This window comes from Thamnophis elegans, chromosome 7 (assembly GCF_009769535.1).
Source record: "Thamnophis elegans isolate rThaEle1 chromosome 7, rThaEle1.pri, whole genome shotgun sequence".
Taxonomy (NCBI): Eukaryota; Metazoa; Chordata; class Lepidosauria; order Squamata; family Colubridae; genus Thamnophis; species Thamnophis elegans.
The window spans coordinates 2278077-2303732 of NC_045547.1; the positions used below are offsets into that span (position 1 = coordinate 2278077).

The 25656-nt window shown below is 48.2% G+C and overlaps 1 protein-coding gene across 1 annotated transcript in view; it reads right to left on the bottom strand.

Annotated features, from left to right (window-relative positions):
* Positions 1 to 23716, bottom strand: part of LOC116511207 (putative cation exchanger C521.04c) — a 43997-nt gene extending 20281 nt beyond the window's left edge. Inside the window, exons 1-9 of the mRNA XM_032221074.1 lie at positions 23644 to 23716; positions 12760 to 12906; positions 8779 to 8906; positions 7803 to 7911; positions 5630 to 5746; positions 3888 to 3949; positions 3426 to 3560; positions 2340 to 2525; positions 522 to 624 (exon numbers count right to left, since the gene is read on the bottom strand). Of these exons, the coding sequence (XP_032076965.1) occupies positions 522 to 624; positions 2340 to 2525; positions 3426 to 3560; positions 3888 to 3949; positions 5630 to 5746; positions 7803 to 7911; positions 8779 to 8906; positions 12760 to 12906; positions 23644 to 23716 (1060 nt within the window). The remainder of the gene's footprint in view (positions 1 to 521; positions 625 to 2339; positions 2526 to 3425; positions 3561 to 3887; positions 3950 to 5629; positions 5747 to 7802; positions 7912 to 8778; positions 8907 to 12759; positions 12907 to 23643) is intronic.
* Positions 23717 to 25656: the final 1940 nt, after the last annotated feature.

Consider the following 25656-nt stretch of genomic DNA (forward strand, 5'->3'; position numbering starts at 1 on the left):
ATGTTACCTAGCTGGGTCATGAAACGTCTGCCAGGAAAAACCACCCAGCTCAGAGGCCACCCAGGACCCCACAGTTCAACTCTGAGTAATGATTCTCTTCTCTCCACACTTCTGAACTGTTGATCGGGAAACTTCCTGGAGGTCCCTGTGAAGTCACCAGGGGTTGAGAACTTTCTTGAAGGACCAACAACGGGTAACTGCCCAGTGCTATTCGGGGTCAATGAGAGGAGAAGGGGAAAAAAACACGGTGAAGGGAGTGAGACCAGGCCAGTATCTAGATGACCTCCGTTGAGCTACAGAGAGGTCCCAGCATCAAGTATGTTGACGGTACACTCGTCAAGAGTCAAACCTGATTTGATGGCATCTCCTTCACCTTTTGTATGACCTACCGGTCATACATGGTCATCTTATGGGCATTGGTCAAAGAGAGGAAAGGCTAATGTCCTGCCCAGAAGGTCTCTGAAGACCCCAGAAGTGGCCGTCGATGTCACAGGAGATGCCTACAGGGCCCAAAAGGATACTGACGGCGAAGACGTTGATCCCATCAACAGAGTATTTATAATAATACGCGGAGACCGCTCGGTAACAGCAGAGGACCACTTCCGCATCTAAGGGGACTTCCGTCTGGAGCAGAGGAAAAAGACAAGAGGAGAATAAACCAGATTTTGCTCAGTTTTGGTTCTAGGAGTGGTGCAGCGGCCTAGAGGTGGTCCTCTCCCCTCGCAATCAGGAGGTTGTGAGTTTGATCCTAGGTAGCGGCAGATATTTCTCTCTCTGAGCACAATGAGAATATATCTGCTGAACAAAACTCCGCACTGGCGACAGGGCAGGGCATCCGGCCAGGAAAACACTCTACTAGCGCCATTCAATTGCCCAGACTCCACTCCAAGGGATTATGAGGGTCGTTAAAAGACGACGATGATACTTCTATTGCAGTAGTTCTCCACTTACGGCCACAACTGAGCCCCATATTTCTGATGCCAAGTGAGATCGTTATTAAGTGAGTTTTGCCCCGTTTTATGATACTCCTTGCCACCGTTGTTAAGTGAATCTGCACTTGTTAAGTGAACAATGTGGGTGTTAGGTGAATCCGGCTTCCCCATTGACTTGGCTTGTCGGAAGGTCGCAAAAGAGGATCACAAAAAGAGGTGGGTTTCTACTGGTTTGACCCAGATCAGGCGAACCAAGAGTAGCGGTGGCAGAAGGCTCCGCCCACCCGCTTCTGCACATGCGCAGAAGTGTTGCGGGTGAGCGAACCGGTAGTAAAAAAAATGGAAACATACCACTGGATCACGTGACCCCGAGGCTCTGCAACCATAAATAATGAGTCTCTATAGAATAGAATAAGAGTTGGAAGGGACCTTGGAGATCCTCTAGTCTAGCCCAATCCCCTACTTAGGCAGGAAACTCTGTACCATTTCAGGGCATCACGTGACCCTGGGACTTTGCAACCGTCGTAAATGCGAGTCAGTGGCCAAGTGTCTGAATTTTGATCACATGACCAATGGTGAAATTCAAATTCTTTTACTGTGGGCGTGGCTTGGTGGGCGTGTTAGGGGAAGGATGCTGCAAAATTCTCATGCCCTCCCCACTCCAGTGGGAGAAATTTCCATTCTCTCCCTACTTCAGGGGAAGGATACTGCAAAATCCTCATTCCCTCCCCACTCCAGGGGAAGGATACTGCAAAATTTCCATTCTCTCCCTACTTCAGGGGAAGGATACTGCAAAATCCCCATTCTCTCCCTACTCCAGGGGAAGGATACTGCAAAATCCTCATTCCCTCCCCACTTCAGGGGAAGGATACTGCAAAATCCTCATTCCCTCCCCACTCCAGGGGAAGGATACTGCAAAATCCCCATTCTCTCCCTACTCCAGGGGAAGGATACTGTAAAATCCTCATTCCCTCCCTACTCCAGGGGAAGGATACTGCAAAATCCTCATTCCCTCCTCACTCCAGGGAAAGGACACTGCAAAATCCCCATTCCCTCCCCACTCCAGAGGAAGAATACCGCGAAATCCTCATTCCCTCCTCACTCCAGGAGAAGGGCACTGCAAAATCCCCATTCCCTCTCCATTCCAGAGGAAGAATACCGCAAAATCCTCATTCCCTCCTCACTCCAGGAGAAGGATGCTGCAAAATCCTCATTCCCTCCCCACTCCAGGGGAAGGATACTGCAAAATCCTCATTTCCTCCCCACTCCAGGGGAAGGATACTGCAAAATCCTCATTTCCTCCACACTCCAAGTCCCCTTTTTCAGTGCCCTCGTAACTTCCAACGGTCCCTAAATGAACTGTTGTAATTCGAGGACCGCCCTTGAAAGTCCCAATCCCCCTCTCACCTTCCGTAGCCGCTGAATGTGGACGCACTCGGGGGGCAGGAGAAGAATCGTGGTGATGGTGCGCAGGCTCATTTTGGCGGTGGGGATGAAGAAGACCAGAAGCCAACAGATGACGCAGAGCAGAGCGTGGGCGAGGACCAGCAGAGGGAAGCCGACTAGGAGCCAGACGTAGGTGCTACTACGCCGCTACGTAGGGTGGGAAAGAGTACGTGTTACGGCTGACCACTATTAAGTCGTCCTCGGCTTACGGCCAGAATTGAGCCCAACGTTCATGTTGCTAAACAAGACACTGTCAAGTGAATTTTGCCCCATTTTAACCGCCTTCCTTGCCACAATGGTTAAGGGCATCGCTGCAGTCGTTATGGGAGTCCCACGGTCATTAAGTGAATGGCTTAGCTTGTCGGAAGGTCGCAAAAGGGGATGGTGTGACCCCAGGACAGCGCAACCGTCATAAATACGAGCCGGTTGCCGAGCGTCCTAACTTTGATCACGGGACGGCAAAAGTCGTAAGTGTGAAAAATGGCCATATATCACTTTTTCCACTGCCATTGTAATTTCAAACGGTCACTAAATTAACTGTTGTAAATCAAGGATTATCTGTCCATTACCCCAGGGGGTCTCTAAACTTGGCAAGTTTAAGACTCGCGGACTCCAACTCCCAGAATTCCCTAGCCAGCCATGCTTGTTAGGGAATTCTGGGAGTTGAAGTCCACAAGCTTTAAACTCGCCAAGTTTGAGGCCTCTGATTTAATCCTATGGAATTCTGGGAGTTGAAGTCCACAAGCTTTAAACTCGCCAAGTTTGAGGCCTCTGATTTAATCCTATGGAATTCTGGGAGTTGAAGTCCACAAGCTTTAAACTCGCCAAGTTTGAGGCCTCTGATTTAATCCTATGGAATTCTGGGAGTTGAAGTCCACAAGCCTCAAACTCGCCAGGTTTGAGGCCTCTGATTTAATCCTATGGAATTCTGGGAGTTGAAGTCCACAAGCCTCAAACTCGCCAGGTTTGAGGCCTCTGATTTAATCCTATGGAATTCTGGGAGTTGAAGTCCACAAGTCTTAAACGTGCCACGTTTGAGACCCTTACCCAGTAACCACAGCCATCCATCTTGCATGAATCCTGCCGGGGGAGCAACGGGGTAGTGTCCTTCGGCGCCTTGATTTCAGCGACGACGTGGTTCTCGCTGAACTTCATCTGGCAATCTGGACGGTATGTTTTCATCTGGAAGAGGGAAAGAACAACCAATCGGACTCCTCCCTCCGAAATTCAGGCTACCTGATCTGGAGCAGGAGGATGATCCGGTGAAGAGCTGTGGTTTTTCCGGACCTCTTTCCTCCTGTCTGCAGATGTGGTCATCCAGAACAGAAATGCAACTTGGGAGATACTTGATTCCAGCTTTCCCAGAATCCCCCCATCGGCTGAGATGAAGATCATGCTGACTGGGGAACTCTAGGATCTGGAGAAATCCACCCACCCGGAGGAGGAAAGATCCTTCAACTAGCCCGGAAGGCCTTCCCTTCAAGGTGGGCCTCCAATTTTCGTCCTCACCTTCTGAACTACTTTCCCGAACGGCCAGAGAAAATATCCGGCGAGCTTCCAGCAGAATTTTCCTAAAATTGGGAAGAGAATCAAGGAGAAAGATGGGAGATGTTTCTCCTTGGATGGACAATCGCTTGCGCACACATGGACACATAGTCTGCCATGTTCCTTCTGTTCCATGGAGCCCCGATTCCCCCCATTCTCCCTGGACACTTGGCATCAACATCCTCAACATATGGGCACATCCCGCCGGTGGTGGGTTTCAAAAATTGTTCGAACCTACTCTGTGGGTGTGGCCTCCTTTGTGGGAGTGGCTTGCCGCCCAGATATGAAGATGCCGACGACACTTGTCAGAACCACCTTAAATTACCTCCCACACAGCACTGGCATGCATAAGAATAGGATGTAAACTTGTTTTTTTAAAGGCATCTTTGGTTTGCGTTAAAACAACTTCAACACACGCAATGTTCTGATTGCACCACAAACGCAGTAGTCATCCTTACCTTTCACAGAGGCCCTGAGTTTTATAAATAGGAGCATGATGGTGTAGAATAATCATATCCAAGGACCAGTGGTGGGTTTCAAAAAAGTTTGGAACCTCTTCTGTAGGTGTGGCCTGCTTTCCGGGTCCACTGGTGGAACCTCTTCTAACCGGTTCGGTAGATTTGATGAACCGGTTCAACCGAATAGGTGCGAACTGGTAGGAACCCACCTCTGCATCCCGCCCACAAGATTAGCCAAAATTAATAAAAACTTATCGCCACGATGTTGGAAATGTAACGCTGCACTAGGGACCTTCTACCATATGTGGTGGGAGTGCATAAGTGGATAAATTGGATAAGAAACATTTGGAAGAGATGTTAAATTAAAGAATGGAGTTGTGGCCAGAATTATTTCTACTAGGGATCACAAAAGAAAAACACGGCTATATTTAATGCCGCATATTTTAACCGCAGCAAGACTGTTTTTTGCGCAAAAATAGAAAAATAAGGAGACTCCCTCGGAATGAAAAGTAATAAATAAAATACTGACGTGCGCAGAGATGGACAGACTGACTCTAGAACTCAAAGACGAGGGTGAGATGGAATATCATGAAATCTGGGACAAATGGTTAGAAACAAGAGGAAAAGGCCCGGACAGAGAAACACAGATAAGAATTGGAAAACAGGGTATTAATATTGTACAAAAAGTAGGAATTGGATATGTAAATGTAGCTGAGAGTAGCTATATTATGTAAGGGATTGATGTGTAGTTAATTTGACTGACCACACATCCCTACGTAACGGAAACAAACGGTTACTGTTGTAAGATCAAAAAGCTGGTTCCACCACAAATGCGCGAACGACAAAAGCGCGCCTCACTAAACCGCGGAGACAAAACCGCGCCGACAAAACCGCATGACGAAGGAGCGACGAAGGAGCCCTGAAGCGCGCCGACAACAGCGCGCCGACAGAAGCGCGCTGTAACCTAACCCAAAACCTAACCCTAACTCTAACCCTAACCCTAAACCTTACCTTAACTTAAATCGCGCTTCTGTCGGCGCGCTGTTGTCGGCGCGCTGTTGTCGACGCGCTTTTGACATCGCGGTTTTAGCGCCGCGGTTTTGTCGGCGCGCTTATGACGTTCGCGCTTTTGTCGGGTCACGCAAAAAACTCCATGGAAATGACTATGCCAGAAACATCACAATATGTCCAACGTTTTTAAGGTTTACTTAATAAAAACTTTAAGGGGAAAAAAAACCACATCCTCACCGTACGGAGCTCCCAGGACGGTGAGGAACATCAGAAGGGAGACCAAGACGTAGAGGAGGGAGAGCCACCATCCAAAGAAGAGCAGGTAGAAGAGGTTGCCACAGGTCAGCATAGAACCTGGAGGAGAAGACACGACCACAGGGGAAGACCGCAAGTCAACTGTTGACCCCCCCACCTGGCCTTCAAAGTTGCCAATCTTGGACACTCTTGTTGAGTGGAGAGCCAAGTCCATCCTCGTTACACGTTACACCTGTCCTCCGCGAGCTGCATTGGCTACCTGTTGGTCTCCGGGTGCGCTTCAGGATACTGATGACCATCTTTAAAGCACTCCATGGTAGTGGATCTGGGTACTTGAGAGACCGCCTTCTGCCGATTACCTCCCTAAATCGACCAATTAGATCGCACAGATTGGGCCTCCTCCGAATTCCATCTGCCAGTCAATGCCGACTGGCGACCACACGGAGGAGAGCCTTTTCTGTTGCTGCCCCGACCCTATGGAACGAGCTCCCCATGGAGATCCGCACCCTCACCACTATCCAGACCTTCCGCGCAGCCCTCAAGATCTGGCTCTCCCAGCAGGCCTGGGGATAGGCTCCTAATTACCCGCCCGAGTGTTTGTTTGATTGCTGAATGAAAGTTGGGTTTTATTATTTTTCTGTTGTTCACATATTGTTTTGTTTTGACCTTGCACTTCCCCTCCCCTGTGGTTGTAAGCCGCCCTGAGTCCCCTCAGGGAAAAGGGCGGCATATAAATCCCAATAAATACCTAAAAAAAAAAAATCCTTGATTCAGGGATCCAGGTTGTCCTTGACTTACGACCGCAACTGAGCCCAGCATTTTCGTTGCTAAGCGAGAGTGGTGCGTTGGCCTAGAGGTGGCGCTCTCGCCTCACTAACCGGAGGCTGTGAGTTCGATCCTAGGTGGAGGCAGATATTTCTCTCTCTGGGCACAATGAGATTATATCTGTTGAATAATAAAACTCCGCACTGGCAACAAGAAGGGCATCTGGCCAGTAAAACACTCGGCTTCATTTAGCTGCCAAGACTCCACCCCAATGCAAGGGATTATGGGGTCATTGAAAGATGATTTCTGTTGCTAAGAGAGACATTTGTTAAAGCGAGTTTTGTCCCGTTTTAGGACTTTCCTTGCTACAGGCGGGAAGCGACTCCACCCCAGTTGTAAGACGGTTGTTAAGCGAATCTGGCTTCCCCTTTGACTTTGCTTGTCAGAAGGTCACAGAAAGGGAACACCTGACTCCGGGGCACTGTGACCGTCATAAATATAAAAGAGCCGAGGTGGCACAGTGGTTAAATGCAGCACTGCAGGCTACTTCAGCTGACTGGAGTTCTGCAGTTCGGCTGTTCAAATCTCACCGGCTCAGGGTTGACTCAGCCTTCCATCCTTCCGAGGTGGGTAAAATTATGATCTGGATTGTTGTTGGGGGCAATATGCTGACTCTGTAAATTGCTTAGAGGGGGCTGAAAGCGCTATGAAGCGGTATATAAGTCTAACTGCTATTGCTATTGCTATGAGCCAGTTGTATCTCAATTTTGATCATGTGACCATGGGGATGCTGCAGTGTGAAAAATGGTCGTTAAGTAATTTTTTCCAGTGCCGTTGTAACTTTGGCTTAGGGCCTGGATACCTACGGGACCGTCTTCTGCCACACACCTCCCAGCGGCCGATAAGAACTCACAGGCTGGGCCTTCTCCGGGTGCCGTCAACCAGACAATGTCGTCTGGCGGCTCCTCGGGGGAGAGCCTTCTCTGTAGCTGCTCCGGCCCTATGGAACGATCTTCCCGCAGAGATCCGGACCCTCCCCACTCTCGCGGCCTTCAAAAAGTCTATTAAGACCTGGCTTTTCCGGCATGCCTGGGGCTGTTGACCTCTTGAATGAGGTCCAGCCCCCACTACGGTTGAGTGTGTGTTGTGTTTTTAACCTGCTTTGATTTCTTTACTTTTTAAACTTTTTAGGACTTTTTAAATTGTCTTTTATGTAAGCCGCCCGGAGTCCTTCGGGATTGGGCGGCATATAAGTTTATTAAACTTCGAACTTCGAATGGTCACTAACGGTCACGCTCCTGACTGTGTTATTCTATGATTTTGTAAGCCATTCAAGGCTCTTCAGATGATCTAACCCTAGAATAGCAGCCTATGATGGGCTGGACTTTACCTGTTGGACTTTTAATGATAGTCAGGTCCGAGTAGAGTTCTTTGACAATTTCTGACCGTTCTTCCCAAGGACGAGCCGTGACATGACTCTTCCATTTCTTAAATCCGAACTGTGTGAAGAAACACGAAAAATGTAAATTAAAACGAATTTACTAAAGGAACACCAAGAGAGATTTCTCTTTTATACCACACGTAACACCTATTTCCTCAACTTACGGTCCAAATTTTCCCTTACTAAGCGAGGCAGTTTAGCAATAGCAATAGCAGTTAAGACTTATATACCGCTTCATAGGGCTTTCAGCCCTCTCTAAGCGGTTTACAGAGTCGGCATATATTGCCCCCACAGTCTGGGTCCTCATTTCACTCACCTCGGACGGATGGAAGGCTGAGTCAACCTTGAGCCGGTGAGATTAGAACCGCTGAACTGCAGATAACAGTCAGCTGTATGAAGAGGTATATAAGTCAAACTGCTATTGCTATTGCTACTTATGTGCGTTAAATGAAAATGGGTAAATAAACTGTTAAAAAAAAAAGAGCGAGGAATTTGTTCCGTGAGTTCTGCTTTTTTTTACGACCTTTCTTGCCACAGGGGTTAAGTGAATCGCCTCGTTATTAACACGGTTGTTAAATGAATCTACTTTCCCCGTCGATTTTGCTTGTCAGATGTTCGCAAGTGGGGATCCCGTAACTTGGGACACCGCAACTGTCGTAAGTACACGCCAGTTGCCAAGCTTTTGAATTTTGATCACGTGAATGAGGGGGGACGCTGCCATGGTCGCAAGTGTGAGGACCGGGCTTTTAAGCCCCTGTTATAGAGCCGTGGTTCACTTCAATCACTTGAAGTGATTTTTGTAAAAAAATCCTCCTTTCTCCTGGCCCGTTGCTAAGTCGCTAATGTGACCCTCTGCCCCCCCCCCGGCACCCCCAAACTCCGCTCTTCCTCCTTCCCCAACCCAAGGAGACCTTCGCACACCAACCTTGTAGTTGTTGGAGAGACGGTGGGCTTCCACCTCGTTCTCGGCCAGAAGGGTCATCTTCTGCAGGCACCCGTCGCATGTCTGAACTTCCTCGGAGTGATGCAGACAGCAGCCCGGGCTGGAGACCACTGAGTACAGAACAGAAGGAGGCTACTAGCTGGTGGAGATTGTTTTGAGCTGGGCTTCCCAAGATTATGAAGCCGACTCCTCGTCCCGATGAAACCCCTTTTAGTTAGTTTAAAGGAAATTCCTCTCCCGCAAAGTCCGGCCAACGGTCTTTCATGCGAGTTCACAATCACAGGCTTTTATCAGGCTTGGAGAGCTGCCATGGCCGATATCTTCCAAACTCCACGCTGTAGCGGCAATTCCTTGGCAAGGAGTCAGGAGCAGATCTTCACCTTAATGAATTGAACTGTCTCCTGCAAACTCCACTCCCCTTTCGCTCCTCTTTTATTCCCTATGGGAGGGGCCATTCACCGTCCACCTGTGGCCTTACGCCTATCCTCCGCGAGCTGCACTGGCTCCCTATTGGTCTCCGAGCGCGATTCAAGGTGCTGGTTATTACCTTTAAAGCCCTACATGGCTCAGGACCCGGATATCTGCGAGACCGTCTTCTGCCACACACCTCCCAACGGCCGATAAGATCACACAGGGTGGGCCTTCTCCGGGTGCCGTCAGCCAGACAATGTCGGCTGGCAACTACCCGGGGGAGGGCCTTCTCTGTAGCCGCTCCGACCCTATGGAACGAACTACCCCCAGAGATCCGGACCCTACCCACTCTCATGGCCTTCCTGTGTCCACCTGTTCTTTAACTTCTCCCTTCGTCTGGCCGCTCTGTGCATGCACACACTGGGAACAGGCTCACACTGTTCTTCTGCCTCACTGACGTCTGACTCCGAAGGCAGCTGATAACTGGTATACGGCCCTGGTCCCCTCTCTGCCTCTGACACAGAGCCCTCCTCAGAGCCTTCCCCAGACTCCAGGACTGGCCCAGGTTCCTCCCCAGAGTCCTCACTGTCTGACTCTGCTTCTAGATCCGCCGGTGGGCTACAACAGAACACCCCATTCTTTCCAGCAAGGGGTAGCTTACTAAACCACAGTTAATTAGTTCATGGTTTGTAGTGATTATAAAATCCATATTGGCAGATTAAGGCCAACATGGATTTTTAAATCACTGCAAACCACAAATTACAGGTAGTCCTTGATTTACGACAGTCCACTTAGTGACCCTTCGAAATTACAGCAGGACTGAGAAAAAGGACTTAGGGCCATTTTTCACTCTTACGACGGTCACTGCATCCCTGTGGTCACGTGATTTATATTTGGACGTTTGACAACTGACTCATATTTATGACGGTTGCAGGGTCCCAGGGGGTCACGCGACCCTCTTTTTGCGACCTTCTGACAAGCAAAGTCAATGGGGAAGCCGGATTCACTTAACAACCATGTGACTCACATAACAACTGCAGTGATTCACTTAACAACTGTAGCAAGAAAAGGCGTAAAATGGGGCAGAATTTAACAAATTTCTCCCCTAGGAAGATAAATTTTGGGCTCAATTGCGGTCGTTAAATCGAGGACTACCCATATTGGTATCAGCAAGGAACAGTCAAGAAACACAGCTAGTCCTCAACTTAACGGCCACAATTGAGCCCCAAATTCCCATTGCTAAACGAGACATTGGTGAAGTGAGTTCTGCCCCATTTTACCACCTTTTCTTGCCACAGTTGTTGTGAATCAATGCCGTTGTTAAGCGAGTTGCTGTTGTTAAGTGAATCGGCTTTTCCACATTGAAGGTCGAAAAAGGGAATCATGTGACCCCCAAAGACATTGTGACCGTCATAAATACGAGTCAGTTGCCAAGCATCCAAATTTTAATCCCGTCATCACAGGGACACTGCAACAGTCGTAAGTGTGAAACAGTTGCTTTTTTCTGTGCTGTTGCAACTTCAAACGGTCACTAAGCGAGGACTCGAGAGTCAGAAAGGTCTTCTCAGGCTCCGTGGCCTGGACTTGACCCCCTCACCTCTCTGAAAGGTTGCCCCCTCCCTCTTCCCTCAACTGGCCTGACATTTAGCTGGGTGGGAGTCAGACGCTCAATGCTTCCATTCTTCCCAAAATGCATTTAATCGCTGTGGATAATTTGATTTTCAAGGCTGGTTTAAATTCACTATAGCAGTGATGGGGAACCTTTTTCGCCTCGGGTGGCAAAAGCACATGCCCACCCCCCAAATTTAATGCCCCTCGCGCAGTGCCCCCTCTGCATGGGTGTGTGACCCCCCCCTCCCCTTGCCCCGCACATGGCTTTCTTGGAGCCTGGGGAAGGGTGAAAATGGTCTTCCCCGTTCCATGGAGGCCCTCCGGAGGCCAGAAACAGCCCATTTTCCGACTGCCGGTGGGCTCCGTAAGTCCGTTTTTCATCGTCCCCAGGCTCCAGAAACTTTCTCGAGCCTGGGGAGGACGAAAAATAGCCCCAACACGCGCAAACCAGAAGTCCGTTCCCAAACTTCCGGTTTGTGCGTTGTGCCGTTTTTCGCCCTCCAGAGGCTTTAGGGAAGCCTCCGGAGGGTGAAAAACGGCTGAGAAACGGCTGAGAAACAACGGCTGAGAAACAACGGCTGAAAAACGACGGCTGAAAAACGACGTCTGAAAACGACGTCTGAAAAACGACGTCTGAAAAACGACGTCCTGAAAAATGATGTCTGAAAAACGACGTCTGAAAAACGACGTCTGAAAAAACAACGGCTGAAAAACGACGTCTGAAAAACGCCGGCTGAAAAACGACGTCTGAAAAACGACGTCTGAAAAACAACGGCTGAAAAAACGCCGGCTGAAAAACGCCGGCTGAAAAACAACGTCTGAAAAACGCCGGCTGAAAAACGACGTCTGAAAAACGACGTCTGAAAAACAACGGCTGAAAAACGCCGGCTGAAAAACGCCGGCTGAAAAACGACGTCTGAAAAACAACGGCTGAAAAACGCCGGCTGAAAAACGACGTCTGAAAAACGACGTCTGAAAAACGACGTCTGAAAACCGACGTCTGAAAAACGACGTCTGAAAAACGACGTCTGAAAAACGACGTCTGAAAAACGCCGGCTGAAAAACGCCGGCTGAAAAACGACGTCTGAAAAACGACGTCTGAAAACGACGTCTGAAAAACGCCGGCTGAAAAACGCCAGCTGAAAAACGACGTCTGAAAAACGACGTCTGAAAAACGACGTCTGAAAAACGCCGGCTGAAAAACAACGGCTGAAAAACAACGGCTGAGAAACGGCTAAGAAACGGCTGAAAAACAGCTGGAAAACGCCCAAAAATCAGCTGGCCAGCATGTGGATGCCCGCTGGAGCTGACAGGGCAAAGCCTCACGTGCCCTCAGAAATGGCTCCGAGCGCCATAAGTTCTCCATCAAAGCACTATAGAGTTCTCTTGTTTTTATGGGTCTAACGCTTGACCACAGATTCTTGCTGTCCGTCCGAATTTAAATGATTCCTTTTAAATGATTTAAGAATAAATAATCAAGAATATAAATGTGAAGAATATAAAGAATTTCAATTCCCAGCATTTGGGGATACAGCTAGTCTTTGACGTACGACCGTTCGTTTTAGTGACCGCCCGAAGTGCCAGCAGCCCCAACCAAAGGGATTTTAGGACCGTTTTTCACACTTTACGACCGTCGCAACTTCCCCACGCTCACACGATCATAAAAACTAACTCGTATTTATGACTGTTGAGGCCTCCCGACGAGCCCTGTCAGCGGGGAAGCCCGATTCGCTTAATGACCTCGAGAGCGGCAGTGACTCGCTTAACAACAGCGGCAAGAAAGGCTGTAAAGCGAGGCGGAAATCACTCCGCACCTGTTCTCGCTTAACAACGGAAATCTATGGTGGTCATAAGTCGAGGACTCCCCGTATTGACTAAATAAAGGCGAGGCCAATCTTCTCCTCTTAGGGAGCGTTGCTGGCGGCTGAGACCCCCCTTTACCTGACGGGATGCGGAGGGGCAGGTGGTGGGACTCCGAGTGCACGTCGGTCAGGTCCCCATGGAGGTTGTTAATGGCCGTGCAGTGTCGGTCGCAGAGTGAGCCTCTCCGGTGAGGGTCACCCCTGTGTGCCAGTCCTTTGGGGAATTCTGAAAAGGAAGAGGAGACCCATAAGGTGTTTCTGTAGGGCAAGGGAAGAAATCTTGGAATTTCACACACTCCTGCCATGCAGACGAGAATAAGCCTTTGATGGCTTTCGCCTCCTCCTTCCTTCCAGCTGCACTTCATTCCTTCTCCCGGCCCCCCTCCTCTTCCTCCTCCTCCTTCTCTTCTTCCTCCTACACAAGACACGCCCCTTTCTAGACTGATGGTGTTGCCTAGTTGGACCATGAAACGTCTGCAAGAAAATCACCAAGCTCAGAGAGCACCAAGGATCCCACAATTGTTATCCTCCCCCTCCTCCTCTTCCTTTCCAAATCCCACTCTCTCCTAGCACTGATGACGTTCCCTAGTTGGGTCATGAGAATGTCCTCATGAAAACAGCCAAACTCAGAAAGCACCAAGGACCCCAACAGTCGTCCTCCTCCTCCTTTCCAAATCCCACTCCCTTCTAGTACTGATGACGTTCCCTAGTTAGGTCACGAAACGTCTTCATGAAAACAGCCAAGCTTAGAGAGTACCAAGGACCCCCCACAGTCCTCCTCCATGGATGGCTGGGCAGACAGACAAATATAGACAGACAGATAATGGATGGATGGATGGATGGACAGACAAATGTAGACAGATAGAGGATGGATGGATGGATGGATGGACAGAGAGACAAATGTAGACAGATAATGGATGGATGGACGGACAGACAAATGTAGACAGATAGAGGATGGATGGATGGATGGATGGATGGATGGACAGACAAATGTAGACAGATAGAGGATGGATGGATGGATGGATGATGGACGGACGGACAGACAGACAAATGTAGACTGACAGATGATGGATGGATGGATGGAATGAATGGATGGATGATAGATAGATAGATAGATAGATAGATAGATAGATAGATAGATAGATAGATAGATAGATACTGTATAACAAATGGATAGATAAAATGATCGGATGGATGGCTACATAGGGATGGCTGGATGGATAAATAGATGGATGAATTGATGAATGGATGTAGTACTTTACAGCCCGAGAGGTTTACAGAGTCAGCGTATTGCACCCAACAATCTAGCAATGGGTAGAGTTAGCCTGCAATACTGCATCCTCACCACTGTGCCACCACAATCCTTCCTTCCTCCTTCCTTCCTTCCTTCCTTCCTTCCCACTTAGCAATAGCACATAGACTTATGTATCGCTTCACAGGTCTTTACAGCCCCCTCTAAGTGGTTGACAGAGTCAGCCTCTTGTGCCCCCAACAATGTGGGTCCTCATTTTACCCAGAAGGCTGAGTCAACCATGAGCCGGTCAGAATCGAACTACAGGCAGCGGACTTGTGCTGTCCTGGCAAGCTTTTCTATTTAGTATTTTGTATCTTATAATATTTTCTTTAGTTTGTTTATTGTCATTGCAGCTCGTAGAGCGAAATAAAATGCCATCTTTGGTGTACATGATACATTAAAAAAAACCACGCACACACACAAGGACACATCCTTCACATTCTACACAATGGAATGGAACACCCCCCCCCCCCCCCTGATGCTGCATTAATATTGCTCTCTACCGCAGAATTCAGTATGGTTTCTGCCCTGGGATAGAAGCTGTTTTTCAGCCTATTTGTTCTTCTTTCTATTGTCCTGTACCGCTGCCAGATGATAATAGTTTAAAAAAAAAGGTGCTCATTCTGGCTGGGGGATTCTGGGAGTTGAAGTCCACAGGACTTAAAGCCGCCAAGTTGAGAAACACTGATATAGAATAAAACAGAATATAGACTAGACTAGAACAGAGCAAAACAGAACAGAACAGGAAATTCACATTTGATTTCACGACGTGTCTCGCGGTGGTTGCTAACCAAATGTGTGGTCATTAAGTGAAACCCCTGTCATTACCTGAAGCTCCTGTCCCTAATGGGTGTGTTTTTTTTTTTAATACAAAAACTGTTAGCAAACATGGTTTGCGGTTAAAGAATAAAACCCATCGTCACTTCACTGTGTGACGCTGCAGAGAGAGGCAGCCGTCAGAAGTTCAAAACCTGATTATGAGGAGCTCTGCGAAGGTCGCAAATGCGAGGAATGGCACAAAGGGCCTTTTCACCACTGTCGTAGCTTCAAATGTCGCTAAATAGCTGGTCGTAAGTCAAGGACCACCTCTAAGTGCTTGATCTTCTGATTTTATTTCTCTTTATAGGAGTGTCTCTGTATATATAGATAACACTCGTTTAGCGACTGCCTCGCTTAGCGGCCATCTGCAATTACGAGTGATGGAAAAGTCCCTTCATGACCATTCCTCGCATTTGTGACCTTTGTAGGTTTGTATAGGTGGTCCTCAACTTACAACAGTTGGCTTAGTGACTGTTCAAAGTTACGACGGCATTCACAAAAGGGATTTATGACCGATTTTTCACAGTTACGACCTTTGCAGCCTCCACGTGTTCAAAATTCAGGCACTTGGCAAACTGTCTCATTCTTATGACGTCGCATCCTCCTGGGGTCATCTGGTCCCCTTTTGCGACTTTCTGGCAAGCAAAGTCAATGGGGAACCAGGTTTACTTTACGACCGAGTTAGTAACTTATCAACTGCAGCGATTCACTTAACAACAGAGGCAAGAAAGGTCGCAAAATGGGACAAAGCTCACTTAACAGATGTTCGCTAACAACATAACATCTTCAGACTCAAATTATGGCCGTAAATCAAGGACCAAGCGAAGTAAAACTGAAGTCAAATACGAACAACAAAATAGGTGGGAAAACACGTCTTTTGAATATTATAGCGACATGAAAGGGGGGGGGAGTTCTACAATGGGGATAGAAAATAGTGGGGGGAAATAATAAATTACATATTAATATGTTAAGATATAGAAAAGACAGAAAGACGGTTCAGGAAGGAAGGGTGATAATAAAAGAGACGTATAAATAATATGAAACAAATGGAAATGCAATGGAATATTTAGGCAATAATAAGACTACGTTTATGGGTACTGAAATGTATGTACCCAGTTACCACACCATTCATGCACGGATACGTATAAATCAGTGTTCTCAACGTTGGCAACTTGAAGATGTCCGGACTTCCACTCCCAGAATTCCCCAGCCAGCATTTGCTGGCTGGGGAATTCTGGGAGTGGAGTCGGACATCTTCAAGTTGCCAACGTTGAGAAACACTGGTATAAAGAATCTAACAAATGAAAAATTGATTTAAACAAAAGAAAAACCGAAGTCACGCTGTTTAGCAGCTGATGGGCTAAGTTGAATTGCCGTGCCTCTTTTTGCATCTCCGTCACAACTAAGTGCCAATAGTTATCGTTTTCTGTATGGGAGGTGAGAGGAATGAAGCCTGTCAGCCGAGTGATTGATGGGCCCAGGATCCTGAACAAAATTAAATCTTTCCTAAAATAAGATATTTTCAGGAGACCTGAGGGATAAAGAAGGAGAAGAGAAAAAATGGACCGGGGAAATATAACTTATTACGGTATTGCGGGAAAAGAAAAGAAAATCCAGTGGAAACACTGAGGATAGTCACCGTCATAAATCCAGACTTACAGGTTAGAAGAACTCCAGATTAAGGTGTGCATTAAGTGATTCGATGGTTTTAGATGGGCTACTAATAAGAGGGATTCGCATGGATGTAATTATGGGGTCTGTGATGCTTTCTGAGCTTGGTGGTTTTCTTGCAGACGTTTCATGACCCAGCTACGTAATATTATCAGTGATGGAAAGGAGAAGGGTTCATAGAGAGGAGGAGGAGGAGGAGGAAGTGAAGAAGGAAGAAAAAAGGAGGACGACTGTGGGGTCCATGATGCTCTCTCGGCTTAGTTGGTTTTGTTGTTGAAGAATTTCATGACCCAACTAGGTAACATCATCAGTGCTAGAAGGGAGTGAAGTTCAGGAGGAGGAGGAGGAGAGGAGGAGGAGGAGGAGGAGGAGGAAATGTCTTATGAGATCCTTGGTGTTATGTGAGCTTGTTTTCTTGCAGACATTTCATAACCCAACTAGGTAACATCATCAGTGCTAGGAGGGAGCAAGGGAACGTCTAGCACTTGATGATGTTATCTAGTTGGGTTATGAAACGTCTGCAAGAAACAACCAGGCTCACATAAAACCAAGGACCCCATCGTCCATTTCACTCCTCCTCCTCCTCTCCTCCTCCTCTTCCTCCACGAACTTCCCTTCCTTCTAGCACTGATGATGTTACTTAGTTGGAGAGCATCAAGGACCTCACTGTTATTCTCGTTCTCCTTCCTTTCTCTCCCTCCTTCCTCTTCTCTTCCTTCTACTCTTCCTCCTCTGCTCCCCAAACCCCACTACCTCCTGACCACTGATGATGGTGCCTAGTTGGGTCGCGAAATGTCTGCAAGAAAACCACCAAGCACCTCACTTTTCTTCTCCTGGTCTTTCTCTTTCTCCCCTTCCTTGGAAAGAGCGCAGAGATAAACCTCCAAGTGGCCTCAAGGACCCTCTAAAAGAATGCAATGACCAGCTATCTTCAAGGAGTATCAATCCTTCCATTCCACACCATCCAGTCAGAACCGGGGAAGCTTTTAGGAGGAGAAGCGAAACAACTTCAAAAGAAAAAAACAAGAAAGTCCAGTTGCCTCTTGAAAGAAAGCACCTTTGGGGCAACCCGGAGGGCCGAGAATCTCTAAATAGACTTTTTATTATATTTTTTTTGCAGGTTTTTAAATTATTTTTTCCCTTCTACGGCACCTTCCAGTCATTATGCCAACATTGTTATGTCATCATACCTGTAGATGTATATAATATTCCGCTCTATTGTTTACACACCTTTATACACAGTTCTATATATGTTTATATATATATTGGTTTTTTAAAATTAACTTTATTCTTGTTTGCAGCCATTTGTACCAATTGTTCCAAATTTCGATAATATTCCGAATCTTCTTTATCTTTTAATTTCAGTGTTAATTTGTCCATCTCTGCACAATCCAAAGGTTTTTTTTTTATCACTAATTCGTCCGAGGGGGGTTCTTTTTTTTTTTTTTTTTTAAATGTTTATTTCCATTTCCATTCCATACAGTCACATGTATACTGTGCATAACCGGGGCATATAACATTGAATAATAAACACAAGCCCTCCCTTTTATAGACAATACCCCCCAAAATACAAACCCATATACCACCTTGACCCACCATACACCCTCTTTCACCCCCCTCCAACTTTCGTTCTTCCTTCCAACATTCCCCCTCTACTCTCCTACTTCCCCTCCCCCTCTATCACTCCTCTCTCCCAATACATTCCCTCCCTTCCTTCTCCTCCTGCCTCCAATCCTCTCTCCCACCCCTCTATCCCTCTTTCTTCTTTCGCTCTACTCCTCCCTTCGGGTGTAATTTCTATTGTCTATCAATGTTCAGCTTGTCCTATTTTTACCCTAACATTAAAGAGCCACAGTATACGAGTGCAATCATGTGCCTTTAAGATCTAACACACTATTATATTTCCCCCCTCCCCCCCTCCCCCTAAAACCCCACCTCCCTTCCCTCCCCGAGGGGGGCTCTACAGACATTTAGGTGAGTCGGTCTTGTAGATAAGGTGTGAAAACAAGAAAACGCACACTAGAAACAGGAACAACACAACAGTGATCTCCATGTTGGGAACCTGGGAACGCGACGGTCCTTTTTGTGCTGGATCACCTCGGTGGAGGGGGAAGGGGGGGCCAGCGGTGGCCTGGATTATTTGAGGAAGGCACGTTATCGAGATTAAGATCACCTTTATCTGGAAAAGTCCCAAACGGCACGTCCGGCGTGGAAAACTCCACGCCTGGCCTCTCCTTTGATGACGTCGCTCACAACTTGGGAGTAAGGAGCAATTTCAACCAATGTGGCACACAAGATGACTTCCTCTCTGGGAAATAACACCGTAGGGGGCAAGACACCCCTAGGGCAGAGGTGGGTTGCTCCCGGTTTGGGTGAACTGGTAGTACCAGCGGCGGGAGGCTCCGCCCAACCACCCGGACGCTTCTGCGCATGTGCGAGGAGCACAAGCGAATCAGTAGTGGCAGGATTTGCAACCCACCTCTGCCCTCGGGGTGGGGTGTTCTGTTAAGATACCGCCTGTTGTGCGTCGATGGCTTCCTACTGTACTGCCGTAGGAACACATGCATATTTTATATCTCTATCTATCCATTCACCCATCCATCCCGATTCTATATTATATACAAATGGCTCAGTGGTGTGTGTGCGCGCGTACATATCTGGAATGCCTGGAGCAATTTCAACAAACTTGGTACACAGGATATGACTTACTCTCTGGAGATCAATACTGTGGGGTTAAGACACACCTCCGGGGCTGTGTGTTCTGTTAAGATACCTGGTTTGCCTTAAATGGCTCTAACTGTATGTGCAGTAGAGTTGCCATGGTAACGGCCTCACAGTACTCCACAAGGGGGCTCCCTCTGGTAAGGGGGAAAATCCATTAGAAATTAGTTTGGTTCGGACATTTCCCCCCCCCCTATAATAAACATTAAATAAACCCAATAACAAAGACCCCCACAGCATTCCACAATCAATACAGGGCTCCTCGGTGGTCCACTGAGCATGGGGGTTTTCTTGCAGACTTTCATTACCCAAGTTGTAACATCGTCAGTGCTACGAGGAAGGAGGTTTTCAGAGGAGGAGGAGGGAGGAGTCAAAATGGATCCAGTTGGAGGGAGAGACGGAGGACTATGGGGTCCATGGTGCTCTCTGAGCTTGCAGGCATTTCATGACCCAAACCAGGGACACATCAGGGCTAGTTGGGAGTGGGGTTTTCTGGGGAGGAGGAAGAGGAGGAGGAGGGGGAGGAGGAAAGGAGGAGGAGGAGGAGGAGGAGAAGAAGTAGTAGTAGTAGTAGTAGTAGTATAGTAGTATAGTATAGTAGTCATCATCCTTGGTTCTCTGAGCTCTCCAGTTTTCTTGCAAACGTTTCATGACCCAACTAGGAACATCATCAGGGCTAGTTGGAGTGGGGTTTCTGGGAGCAGGAGGGGAGAAGAAGGAGGAGGAGATGAAGAGATGATATGATGGAGTCCTTGGTGGTCTCTGAGCTTGGTGGTTTTCTTGCGACGTTTCATGACCCAACTAGGGAACATTACACGCACATGAGCCCTGATGATGCGGAGTTTGGTTCTAAAATGTCTTCATGAAAGCCAGCTCAGAGAGCACAGGACCCCACAATCCCTCCCCCCCCCTCAATAAACCCCCTCCCTTCTAACACTGATGATGTTCCCTGTTGGGTCAGAAACCCCCAAACCCCTTTCACACCCACAGAAACCTGGCTAAGGCGGCTGAGGAAATTCTCCTGAGCTTCTAGGGTTTTGCAAAGTTCTGCTTTGCTTGCAGGTGGTTTCAGGGGTGCAAGATGAGGTTCCCTTCAGGGTGGATTTTGGAGGACCCTCGCCTGCCCACCACGCCATGCCCAGCCCTGAGTGACCCTGGGGAAAGAAGACCCTTCCCCACGCCTCCCCCCCCCACAAAACAGAGGAAAATCTTTTCCTAACCCAGGCTTCTCCCCCTTCTGCCACCCCAGCTGAGGCAGGACTCTCCATACCCATCCTCCCCAGCCAACCTTCTCCTCCAGCTGAGTGTGGGACTCCCATCCTTCCCAGCCACCCTCCCCTCTCCAGCTAGGGGAGACTCCCATACCCATCCTTCCCAGCCGACCTTCTCCCTCCAGCTGAGTGCGGGACTCCCATGCCCATCCTTCCCAGCCGACTTTCTCCCTCCAGCTGAGTGCGGGACTCCCATACCCATCCTTCCAGCCGACCTTCTCCCTCCAGCCGAGGGCAGGACTCCTATACCCATCCTTCCCAGTTGGTGAAGACTCCCAGCCCTACTCCTCCCAGCCCCCCTGCCCCCAACTGGGTGTGGGACTCCCATCCTTCCCAGCCACCCTCCCCTCTCCATCTAAGGGCAGGACTCCCATACCCATCCTTCCCAGCCGACCTTCTCCCTCCAGCTGAATGCGGGACTCCCATGCCCATCCTCCCCAGCTTACTAGCCTTCTCGTAACCCAGGCCCCTCCCCAGCCTTGGGCCGGACTCCCTCTCCCTCATCCCCAGCAGCTCTGTAGGGGCTCTGTAGTCCCGGCGGAGGAGCTGCGCGGGAGGAAGGGGGGCGGAAGCCCCTCACTCACCGTAGCCGTCCTGCGTGGAGCGGCGGCGGCGGCTGCCCAGCTCCCCTCGCGGGACATGGCCGGGGAGAGCCGCGGGCGCTGCTGCTGCTGCGGAGACGGAGAAGGAGCCGGAGAATTAGCCGGGCGGGTCTGGGCTCCCCGGGCGAGGCAGGCACGTGCGCGGGGCTTTAAGGCAGGGCGGGGAAGGCGCCGCCCCCGCGAGGAGGGGAGCCCGGCAGGTCCCAGGACGGGGGAGGGAGGAGAGCCCCTCCCCGGGCTTCTAACCGCCCCTCCCCGAAGAGTCCCTCTTGGAGGGGGTAGGAGACCCTCGGGGGTTGGATTGTGGCGGAGGTCTCTGAGCGGACGTTTCATGACCCAACTAGAGAACTTCATCAGTGCTCCGAGGGAAGGTTTGTGGAAAGGAGGGAGAAAAGGAGGGGCGGGAGGGAGAGTAGAGGAAGGGCGAAAGGAGGGAGGGGAGGAGGGGGAGTAAAGGAAGGGAGGAAAGGAGAGAGGAAGGAAAAGGAGGAGAATAGAGGGAAAGGAAAGAAAAAGGAGGGAGAGTAGAGGAAGGAAGGAAGGAAAGAGGAAAGAAAGAAGGAAAGAGGAGGGAGGGAGAGTAGAGGAAGGGCGGAAGGAGGAGGGGAGGAGGGAGAGTAAAGGAAGGGAGGAAAGGAGAGAGGAAGGGAGAGTAGAGGAAGGAAAAGAGAGGGAGAATAGAGGGAAAGGAAAGAAAAAGGAGGGAGGGAGAGTAGAGGAAGGAAGGAAGGAGGAAGAAAGAAGGAAGGAGGAAAGAAAGAAGAAAAGAGGAGGGAGGGAGAGGAAAGGAAAGAGGAAAGGAAGGAGGAAGGGAGAATAGAGGAAGGAAAAAGGAGGGAGGAGAGTAAGGAAGGAAGAAAGAGGAAAGAAGAAGGAAACAGGAGGAGGGAGAGAAGGCAGAAAGGTGGGAGGAAAGGAGGGAGGAAGGAGAGGAAGGAAGGAAAAGGGGGAGGAGGAGGAAGAGGAAGGAAGGAAGGAAAGAAAGAAGGAAAGGAGGGAGGGAAAGTAAAGGAAGGGAGGAAAGGAGGGAGAGGGAGAAAAAGGAAGGAAAGAAGGAAGGAAAGAGGAGGGAAGGAGGGAGAGTAAAGGAAGGGAGGAAGGAGGGAGGGAGAGTAGAGGAAGGGAGGAAAGGAGGGAGGGAGAGGAAGAATAAAGGAAGGAAAGAAGGGAGGAAAGAGGAGGGAAGGGTGGAGTGGAAGAAAGAAGGGGGGACTGGCTGACTGTGGGGGGTCCTTGGTGCTGTCTGAGCTCCATGGTTTCCTTGCAGACGTTTCCTAAACCAACTAGGGAACATTATCAGTATTAGAAGGGAGCGGGGTTTGTGGAGAGGAGGAGGAGGAGGAGGAGGACTGCGGTTCTTTGTGGTCTCCTCTTGCAAGCGGTTGTCTGGCTGGAGGATTCTGGGAGTTGAAGTCCACAGGTCTTAAAGTGGCCAAGATTGGACATCTAACCCTAGTTTAATTTCTCTCTTTTTTTTTTTGAAAGGCGCAAACCAGAAGCCTGGGACAAGCGGGCCTCGACTTACGACCAGTTGCTTAGCTCAAAGTTATGACAGAGTCCACCAAGGATACTTAGGACCCTGTTCTGAAGTGTGACAATCATGGGATGACACATCACCTGCCTAAACAACTGGCCAGCATTCCCAGTTCGCAGCCACGCGGCCGAGTTTTATGACGATTTTGCAAGGAAATTGGTGCCCGTTTCTGGTTTCCTTCAAAAATGTCACACGGCGTCCCATCGATTTGTGGTTAACTTATCGGTTGATTCATTTGATTTATCGTGAATAAATCAAGCCAAAAAACAACTTTTGCCTAACAAGCTTATTAGTCATTTGCTTAATGACTGCCGGCATTCATTTTATGACGGCGGCTATATATATACATATACATATACATATACATACATACATACATACATATATATATTTAGCCGCCAATATTTGTTAATTAATTTTGTTAGTTAACCACAAACCCAATATTTTAAAACCCAATATTTTACTGTTGCCTTTGTTACTAAATATTGGGCTTTCTGTCTGGATGGTCTCTTGTGACGAGCCGATGGACAGAGAATGGAAGCAGTTAGCTTCCTCCCATAATTGGGGCATACCAGGGGTTGTGACTTTAAATATATACCTTTCTCCCTGGCTCAGCTGATAACAGATCAGAGCCTGTGGCTTAGTGGTTAAAACATCTGCCTAATATGCAATACAGCCCAGGTTCGAATCCCAGTAAGGGTATGGCTAGCTGATGGGAGCTAAATAGCTTGAAATAGATCTATACTAGTCTCCCTTTATTTTTATCAGCACAAATACTACGTATATATATATATATCGTAACATCAGGTCTTGTCAAGCAGGCATCCTGCTTTGCAACCGTCACGACTTACGGCCGTCCATATTTCGGTCGTCGGTTGAGGACTTCGAGATACTGACTGCACAAGATGGACAGCACCTTGTATTTATATCTATATTTTATATTTACTTTATTTTTAAAACCCCTTTCTAAAAGTTGCATGGAGCTCATTGTAAAAGAACTTGAAAAGTTCATGTATAGATAATGCATTTGGCAGAATTCAGAAGATTCCACCCGGACAGCAGATATCTTTAATTTTTATGGTGGTGGCGTATCTCCGGATGCGAATCACAAGTAACGCCGTCATACCATTCCCACCCTTTTATAATAAAGTATTTCAGCCTTTTTTTTGAAAGCAAAATTGAGGTGCGGCAAAGAGCCATTCTACTCCTTAGAACGGGATTTCTGGATATTACAGGTTAGTCCCCGACTTACGACAAGGGAGACCAAAATTCCCCTTGCTAAGCGAGACAGCTATTAAATGATTTCTGGCCCATTTTACGATTTTCCTTGCCACGGTCGTTAAGCGAATCGCTGCAGTTGTTAAGTTAGTCCCATGGATGTGACCAAAATTTCCGTTGCTAAGCAGAGACAGGGCTAAACGACTCATTTGATGACTTTGCTCGCCACGGTCATTAAGTGAATCGCCGCAGTTATGAAGTTAGTAACCCAGTTGTTAAGTGAATCCAGTTTCCCCACCGACTCGGCTCGTCAGGTCGCAAAAGGGGACCACGTGACTCTGGGACATTGCAACTGGCGTAAGCCCATGCCAGTCTGAATTTTGACCGTTGGGGATGCTGCAATGGTCGTTAAGTGTGAAAACGCCCCAAGTACTTCTTCAGTTCGAACGGTCACGAAAAAAATGGTTGTAAGTCGAGGACTGCCAGTAATGGTCTGAGGAACATTGAAGAACAGAAAACAGCTGGAGCCTGTTCCAAGTTTGTGCATGCGCAGAGCTGCCAGACGAAGGGAACAGCTAAAGAACAGGGTCGACTTGGGAGTAAGGCCACAGGTGGACGGTGAATGGCCCTCCCAGAGGGAATCAAGAAGGAGCGACAGGGGAGTGGAGTTTGCAGGAGACATTAGTTCGCTTCATTGGTTGTGACTCTCTGAGGCTCCTTGCCAAGTTTGCGGATCGGCCTGGCAGCTCTCCAAGCCAGATAAGGTCTGTGACGTAAATCCTCCTTGAAAGACTTTGCTGGATGTGAAGGAGCAGAATTCACAGCAATTAATAAGGGTTTTTTTTTGTTGGGCCAGGAGTTGGCTTCAGGCTTTTGGGAAGCCTCGGTCACAACAGGATGTTGCGATGGCCGGCAAGTGTGAAAAACCGTCGTGACTTGTTAACTTTGGTCTCTAAGCAAACGGTTGTAAGTCAAAGACCACCTGTCTGGGCTAAAAGACGCAGAGCAATTCCCTTCTTGTTTTGCATTACGTTGAAAAAGAGGACGGGATTAAAAGCAGCTGGGAATCAAAACGGACGTTGAGACAAGATTAACCAAAATAATTCCATTTAATATCGGTACCAAGACATCCTCCAAATATCTCGGCGCCGACAAGGAAGAACCCAGAATCACAAAATAGTATTTCCCCCATTTGCAAGACGCATCCCCCTGCCAGATCCACACGCTAGCTTGCTTGCACTTGTGCGACACAAACGCACAACAGCGTTTAAGGCAACTAAACAATACCTCGCTTTACAATCAGGATATAAACCTAGCGAGAAACACAATCGGGTAACGTTTCGTTTTTAAAACCGGAGCAAGAAATTTAAAAACAAAAAATAAAATTCCAACACTGCAGTTGTTGTTAATCTTTCAGTGGGATAGTGGCAAAATATATATATATATATCACCTTTTTAAAAAGTTGACGAGAAGCGGGTAGGTGTATATCACCTGTCCACAGTAGCAAAAGAGGTAGTTTTAAAACTTTCACTGCGGGGGACGAAGGACCATTCATTTTTCCACTCCGGAGTGAGGTTGGATTGATTGTATTTTGGAGGAAAATTAATTGCGGGATTTTCCATCAAGATATTCGCAAGCTGGGTGGGTTTTTTCCTGTAGCCTCAGGGGTATGAATGCTTGCATAGAGGACATTTGTGTATGCATTTCTCAATTTTGGCAAGTTTAAGATAGGGGGACTTCAACTCCCAGGATTCCCCAGCCAGCATAGCTGGCTGGGGAATCCTGGGAGTTGGAAGTCCCCCTATCTTAAACTTGAGAAAAACTGTTATAGTTATTGGGGGGGAA